The sequence below is a fragment of the Lagopus leucura genome, unplaced genomic scaffold (genome assembly GCF_019238085.1).
Source record: "Lagopus leucura isolate 7727_CA_CO unplaced genomic scaffold, USGS_WTPT01 Super-Scaffold_1, whole genome shotgun sequence".
In the NCBI taxonomy this organism is placed as follows: Eukaryota; Metazoa; Chordata; class Aves; order Galliformes; family Phasianidae; genus Lagopus; species Lagopus leucura.
Genome location: NW_024962250.1, coordinates 22085048 through 22093125, shown reverse-complemented (window position 1 = coordinate 22093125; position 8078 = coordinate 22085048). Strand labels below are relative to the sequence as shown.

At 56.3% G+C, this 8078-nt stretch overlaps 1 protein-coding gene across 1 annotated transcript; it reads left to right on the top strand.

Moving 5' to 3' along the window:
• The first annotated feature begins 392 nt into the window (after positions 1–392).
• IRF2BPL (interferon regulatory factor 2 binding protein like) lies at positions 393–3399 on the top strand. Its single transcript, XM_042864909.1, has one exon. It carries the CDS (start codon positions 425–427, stop codon positions 2648–2650), a length of 2226 nt encoding a protein of 741 aa, XP_042720843.1. The 5' UTR covers positions 393–424; the 3' UTR covers positions 2651–3399.
• Positions 3400–8078: the final 4679 nt, after the last annotated feature.

Here is an 8078-nt window from a genome sequence, read left to right as displayed (position 1 = left end):
GTCGGCGGGACGGATCGGCTCGGATCGGCTCGGATCGGCGCGTAGGGAACGGAGCGCGAGCTCGGCGAGCAGCCGCGGCGGGTGGAAGGTGACCCCCCCCCCCCCCCCCCGTCTTCCTCCGAGCACCTCCGCCTCCTCCCGGAGGAGGAGCAGCGGCGGAGAGGCAGAGAGCGCCGGGAAACAGACGCGGCGAGAAGGCGACCCCCGCCCAGCCCCCCGCGGCAGCGGCAGACGCCGATCCCCTCCCCGCCGGGGCAGCAGCGCCGGGAGCGGGCGGCGGCGGCCGTCCCCGGCTAACAGCGGGCGAGCCCCGGCCGCGAGCGGCGCCCGGAGCGGGTACGGACGTTCCTTCCAGCTCCGGCCCGCGGGGGAAGAGCGAGGCGGCCCCGACAGCGGCGGCGTCGGCTCCCCGGCCAGCGGCACCATGTCCGCCGCGCAGGTGTCGTCGTCCCGGCGGCAGTCGTGCTACTTGTGCGACCTGCCCCGTATGCCCTGGGCCATGATCTGGGACTTCACGGAGCCCGTCTGCCGCGGCTGCGTCAACTACGAGGGCGCCGACCGTATCGAGTTCGTTATAGAGACGGCGCGGCAGCTGAAGCGGGCGCACGGCTGCTTCCAGGACGGCCGCTCCCCGGGCCCCCCGCCGCCCGTCGGCGTCAAGGCGGTGCCGCTCTCGGCCAAGGAGGCGGCGGCGGCGGCGGCGGCGGCCCAGCAGCAACTCAACCATGTGGACGCGTCCTCCAAGGCGGCCTCGGGGCTCTCCCAGTCCGGCCTGGAACGCTACGGGCTGAGCGCGGCGGCGGCCGAGCAGCGCGGCCGCTTCGAATACCCGCCTCCTCCGGGCAGCCTGGGCGGCGGCCACGGCGCCCGCCTGCCCAACGGGCTCGGGGGGCCCAACGGCTTCCCCAAGGCTCCCGAGGATGGCCCGCCGGAGCTCAACCGCCAGAGCCCCAACTCCTCTTCGTCCTCCTCCTCCTCCCGCCGCGGCGCGCACGGCGGGCTGGTGTCCGGCCTGCCCCCGGGGGCGGCGGGCGCACAGCTCAACGTTCCCCCCAACCTGCTGCCGCAGACCCTGCTCAACGGGCCTGCCGCCTCCGGCGTGGCGCTGCCTCCGCCGCACGGGGGCCTGAGCGGCCGCGGCGGCGGCGGCCCCCCGGCGCCCTCCGCCTCTTCCCAGGGGGGCGCGTGCGGCGGCGGCGGCGGCGCCGGGGGAGGCGGCGGCCCGGCCGCGGAGGGCTGCGGCAAGCGGCCGGGATCGGTGTCCAGCAGCGACCAGGAGCGCGAGCTGAAGGAGAAGCAGCGCAACGCCGAGGCGCTGGCTGAGCTGAGCGAGAGCCTGCGGAACCGGGCCGAGGAGTGGGCCAGCAAACCCAAGATCGTGCGGGACACACTGCTGACGCTGGCCGGCTGCACGCCCTATGAGGTGCGCTTCAAGAAGGATCACGCCCTGCTCGGCCGCGTCTTCGCCTTCGACGCCGTCTCCAAGCCGGGCATGGACTATGAGCTGAAGCTCTTCATCGAGTACCCCAGCGGCTCTGGCACAGTCTTCTCCAGCGCCTCCGGCGTGGCCAAGCAGATGTACCAGGACTGCATGAAGGACTTCGGCCGCGGCCTCTCCTCGGGCTTCAAGTACCTGGAGTACGAGAAGAAGCACGGCTCCGGCGACTGGCGGTTGCTGGGGGACCTGCTGCCCGAGTCTGTGCGCTTTTTCAAGGAGCTGGTGGGCGCTGACATGCTGCCGCAGCCCTACCTGGACGCCAGCTGCCCCATGCTGCCCACGGCGCTGGTGAGCCTCCCGCGGCCCGGGGCTGGCGCCGGCGGGACGCAGGGCGCGGCCGCAGCCTCCCGGGGCCCGGGCGGCGGCGGCGGCAGCGGGAGCGGGGCCATGCGCAAGAGGAAGGCGTCCCCCGAGCCCTCGGACTCGGCCGAGGGGGCCCTGAAGCTGAGCGACGAGCAGCAGCGGCAACAGTGGATGGCCAGTCAGAGCGAAGCGCTCAAGCTCACCATGTCGGCCGGGGGCTTTGGGGCGGTGCACGGTGGGGGCCCCCCGCCGCCGCCACCGCCGCCCCTCGGGCCCCACTCCAACAGGACCACGCCGCCCGAGTCCGCCCCCCAGAACGGACAGTCCCCCATGGCCGCGCTCATGTCGGTGGCCGACACGTTGGGCAATGCCCACTCGCCCAAGGACGGCAGCTCGGTGCACTCCACCACCTCTACCCGCAGGAACAGCAGCAGCCCCGTGTCGCCGGCCTCCGTACCGGGCCAGCGCCGCCTGGCTTCCCGCAACGGGGACATGAACCTGCAAGTGGCCCCTCCTCCCCCCAGCGCCCACCCCGCCATGGACCAAGTGCACCCCCAAAACATTCCGGACTCCCCCATGGCCAACAGCGGGCCCCTGTGCTGCACCATTTGCCACGAACGCTTGGAGGACACCCACTTTGTTCAGTGCCCCTCGGTGCCCAGCCACAAGTTCTGCTTCCCCTGTTCCAGAGAGAGCATCAAGGCCCAGGGGGCGACCGGCGAGGTCTACTGCCCCAGCGGAGAGAAATGCCCCCTCGTAGGTTCCAATGTGCCTTGGGCGTTTATGCAGGGCGAGATCGCTACCATCCTAGCCGGGGACGTTAAAGTGAAAAAGGAGAGAGACCCTTGAGTAGGAAATCCCATCCCTTCAGGCTCCTGAAGATGTAGAATTGTGAATATAACAAACTGCAAAAGTTAGTCTTATGTATAGACATTATTTTCGTCGTATGTTTCTATATTTTGAAACAAAGGTATGTACTCTTCTTCATTTGAAGGATAGAGCTGGTTTTTGTTAAACAGAATATAATATTGTTTGGTTACTACATAATACCTGTTCTCATTTCTTTGGCAGTGTGTTGGCTAGGTACCAAGTTAATAGCCCTTAGCGATTACCTGCTGCTGGTGTGTATTTTTGTAAATGTATGCACTTCTCTGACAGAAAGAAGAAAAACAACAAAAAAAATTTTTTTTTTTTTTTTTTTTTTTTTGCCAAGGCCAGTGTTGATGCCTAAAAAATTGCTACGAAAAATGGTGACAGCTTCTGTTTTATGAGCCCTGAGTGTTAGTCCTTCACTTTCTTTTTTCTGTTTTTGTTTTTTTTGTTTGCAAACGGTGGGGTGGCTCTGGGGGGAGGGCGTTTTTTTGTTGCAAGTTTGTAAGGAAAATGTTTCAGTTTGTTTCTATTGATCTGAACGTTTTTAATCTTCATGTGTTTTTCGTTTTTGCTTTTATTGATGCACGGATGCTTTTGAACAGTAGAGCAAAATGCTGTACATGAAAACATGCTCTGTTTGTCCTTTATACATTTCTGTAGTTAACAGAACACTGTAATGTGCCTTGGAGCTTAGTAAATTGTAATAAATTCAATTGATATTAATACTCCGCGAGTAGCGAGTGGCGTTCTTCAGAGCTCAGGCAGTGCGCGTGCCGTGCCGTGTGTGCCCAGTTAAAAGTCTCCATGATGGGAGAGCTGCAGATGGCCGCGCTGGCGGTGCTGCTGTGCGCACACTTTCACACACACGCCGGGAGATGATGATGGTGATGGTGGTGATGTTGGCGGTGTTATCGAATTCATCTGAATCTTGGCACCGTGCCTATTTACATTTCACCTTTAACGTTGCAGGAACATGTTGCTGACTAAGCATTTTCTATTTACTGTTTCTGCATCTCATTTCCTCCTCCCTGCTCCCCCCCCACCCCCAGCTCTCCAGCTGCAAGCCTTGTTTGCAATACAGGATGCATCCATTGCCCGTGCAATTTAGGAAGGCGTCAGACTTGAAAGGAAGCTTTCTTTCACAAAAGCAGCGGCATCACGTGCTCCACACTTTGGGCTGTTTTTAAAAGTCATGGCAGTTTGGCGGTCGCCGTGGGCTCTCGGTAGAGCAGGGCTGTGGCACGGCACCACAGGGGCGGTGGGAGTGCACGGTCCTGCGGCTGGTGCTGCGGCTGGGGGCTGCCACCCCCCCGGGCAATGGCTTTTGCTAGTGGAGTTGGTGACGTGAGCCGTGCTGTGGTGTTTTCGGGTGAGGAAGCTTCCCTTGAAGTGCTGGATTGAACTGCTTTCCTTCTGGCAAGGATCGCATGCAATTCTTTGTATAATTAACTATTTTATGTGACTTTGACATTTTATGGAGACTGCAATACCTACTAGGTGATCAGCAGGCAAAGCAAATACACGGGCCTTCACACTAGCTAGAAAACGCAAACAAACCTAATGTGAACTTTGTCCTTTCCAGCGAGGCAAATGGAGGTGAGAGAAAAACCCGAACCAAAACCTGAGCAGCCCTGCAGTTTGACCAACAGAACACAGAGACCTTCCAACTGCAATAGTGTCAGAGGTGATGAGCTCTGAGTTTTATTTTATTGTTAAGGATTCCTCTTCCTACAAAACAAAACAAAAACCCCACCACAATTACATGCAGAGATTCTTTTCAAATGTCTGGATGGCATTCGGTATCCAGTTGCTCTTTGTAAGACGTTTTTCACATGTGTTCCTGGTGGAAAGTGTAACTGTGATGGCAGAAGCCTTGAGAGAGACTGTGCTTAGTGTGCATGCACATACACCTTTGCTCTCTCCTGTGGATACCTACTCCTGCTATTTTTTATACTGGCGGTGATATCTTGAGATTCGTTCTTTGGCATCGTAGTATTTGTGACTTCAGACTCAGAACTGTATACATATATATTATTATTTTTCTGCAGTTTCATACACTGATGCTTCCAAATGTCAAAACCTGCAGTTGTTATGTAGCACATTCAGTGAATAACACAAAGAAAGAATCTTTTGAGTTAATTATTGGATGCAACAGGCATGTTTTTTAGAATATGGATTTGTACTGATTTTATTCTAAATTCTTTTAAAACTTGCAGTTACCACATGGCGGTATGTATCCAAAGCAAGAGACAGGGGGCTTAGAGTTGTGGGTTAATGACTGACAGAGAAAAGAAGCATACGCAGGGAACAAGTTGAAGTTTAAACTTAACCAGGAAAGAAGTAATATTCGTGCATGAATTGCAGCTGGCAGTAAAAGTACAGCTATTTGACACTTAGCTATGTCCTAGAAGGGTGGATTCCCAGATTTATGGAGATATGCTCTCGTGATCTTGAAATCAGTCACTGGTGGTTGGGGTTGTGAAGAGCTTCGTGTGGTGGATTTCTTGAACTGAGGAGCATTCTTGGAAAGCTGTTACCAGCCCCAATTTTCAAAATGTAGGTCCATTTACAAGGCCCCTCCATTTATAACAGGCAAAGGAAGGGGAAGGGGCAGTGGACAGAGGTGGAAAATAAGCTTGAAGCAAATTGTAATACTACAGTTAATTAAAGTTAACGATCGCTCCAGGACATTTGTTGTATGGAGGTTTTTTGGAACCACGTGACCTTTTCCTTCACTCTGGCTCATTAAGCAGCCAGTCGTGGCACATTAGCCAGCGTTTCTTTGAACCCACTCCATAGGTGTTTCACATTCTGAAGATGCCCACAGCTGATGAACAGGCTGTGGCCATGTTTTGAGGAGGGGAAAGGGGAGCTGCCGCATGGGGCTCATGGCCAGAGCTTCAGCAGATGTCTGAGTTTTGCAGCAGTGCTTCCACGCTCCCCTCCCCCTCTTATTTTGCAGTTATTTAAGGTAAAGCTAAATGTTTGCTCAAATACATCGTGTACAAAATTTATTTGTCCAGGTGGTCATTTGTTGTGCTCTCATTCCTTCTCGCAATGGGGAAGTATTTAAATGGTTTATTTTCCCAAGGTGGTTTTTTTGTTGTTTTGTGTTTTTTTTTTTTTTTTCCAGTGAGTTTATTCTTGACATTACTTTTAATAGCCGTGTAGCCTTATTTTCTAAGAAATGGGCTAGAACACGTGTGGCACTGGGTGTTTGTTTTGTAAGTGTTGGCAGCTCTGTGCGAGTTGGAGATAGAAGTGTTTGTGCAGCAAGGAGATGTTATGTCCTTTTGGGGGAAATACTACACAGCTCCATCAGGAGCGTCCTTCAGTACAAACCTTGTTATCATTTCTGTTTGCTTAGCAGAGCTGTGCATCTAAGCGTGCTCTTCCTCTCCCTTCCTTCAGCATTTGAGCTCCAAACTGGCCAGAACTGACATTGTTTTGAAGCTGTGATCTTTTCAAACAGGCTGGCTGCCAGCACAGCTCTGCAGTAGTCACTGGAAAAAGGGCTGTCTTTGCTTCTTTACGTTTCTTGAGAACCGAGTTTTTCTTCCCCTCGAGGGAATGGGCTTTGTCTCCTCCTAGCTCTCAGGTTCCCAGCTTACTATGCAGTAGTTGCTTTGCAGCTTTCCTCTCCTCTAGTTCTTGCCATTTTCTTTTTTTTTGTGGTATGCAGCCATTCTCCATTCATAGCAGGATGGCTTGTGTTGTGCATTAGCAGCCTCTTTCTCTGCCAGAGTGACACATCCTGTAGATTTGTAGCAGAGTACTGAACTGTCACTGTAATGCTGACTCTTGTAGGGCTATTCTTGAAGCAGGACAGCTTCCCCCTTGGCATTCAGCCATCAGAATCCATTACAGCACGCATTTTCTACCCAAAACACAGTTCTGTACCTACATAGCTGTTCTCACACCCGTACCCGTGAAGATGCAGAGGACATAGTTATACCTTCTCGTGTAGAAGGAGACACAGCAGGAAACTGCTGCGTTTATTTTCATAGTATCTGGAAAGTGTGTACTGAGATGTTGTTGTTTCAGTTTCGGCCTTAAAACCCGCAACGCAGACCTGGAACAGCGAAGCTCTGCTGAGGGCTAGCACAGGAGGAGCAGCAGATGATGTCTTTTCCCAGCTGCGTGCCTTTAGAGAAGAATTAGGTGCTGCAGGAGGCTGCTGTGTGGCTGCTCGGGGGCCAGCCTGCCTGGGGTCCGTGCAGGGCTCGCTCTGCTCCTGCAAACCGCTCCCTGACCCTGCACCGCTTCCAACTGCTGACAGCGAACGCGCTGCCTGTCAGCCATTCGGGGAACTGCAGAGAGGAGAAGCATGAGGGAGCCGGCAGCCATGTGGATGTGGGGAGGATGCTTGTCACCGGCCTGTGTGGCCGGCACGGTCCCCAGCTGGTCAGACAGGCTGGGCCACTCGGGGCTGGGGGGTTCAGCCCCACTGCCGTGCTGGGCTATGTCTTGCCGGTGGTGGTGGGCCTGCTGGCAAGGCTGCCCCCGGCACAGGACCCCCCTGCACGCCTGCAGATGGCCAGGATCGCATTCCCTCGCTGCCGGGCACCCAGCCTTCCCATGCGCCCTTGTAGGGTTATTTGGAGGAGGTGGGAGCAGGGCTGGAGGTGAGGAAGGTCAAGCTTCTTAGGTTTCAGCTGATTTGGCATCTGCTCACGGCTCTTCCCCCTGGAGCCCGGCACAGCCGTGTGTGCTCACTGCTGCTTTTGTGACCCTTTGCAGAGAAATCTCGAAGACGCAAACTGCTGCCGGCCATGAAAAACAACGTACTCTCAGGAAAGCAAGGGGAAGGGGTTCCCACACCGATTGACAACGGGAAGACTGCGGGCTTTCCCCACGGAGAACCATAACGAGGCCGGCCGCTCTCGCTCAGGCTGGCACCGTTCCCTCGGCACGCACCGGCTGAGCGCTGCCCTGTGCCTGCTCTATTCGGGAGGGCTCATTTTTTTGCCAGCGCGGAGGCCCCCCACTTCGTTCCACACCCTGTGAGCGAGGGCTGGGGCTGGCAACGTGACCGCAGCGCCGGCTGGGGCCGAACCCGACTGTGCGGGGCCGGGAAGCGTGTGAGCGGCGATCCCCGCCCGGCCGGCTGCCTCCACGCTGAGGCTGGGAATGGGGACACGAAACATGTCTGTGCAGCTTCAAGGAGCCGAGCAGAATTCCCCGCTGTCATCATCCTCTTCCCCTCCCTCCCTGCGGGCTGCCAGCAGGGAGGGCCGATCACAGCCCCGCTATTGTTCAAGTAACCTACAAATGGATTTGCATGGAGGCAGGTTGGGAGGGGCGGAGGGGTGGGATTTATTAGCAGCGGCTAAATTCGTCGGGATTACTATTAGGCCGAGAGCTTCTCAATGGGCACGATCCCTGGGCGAGCGGTGCGGTGGCG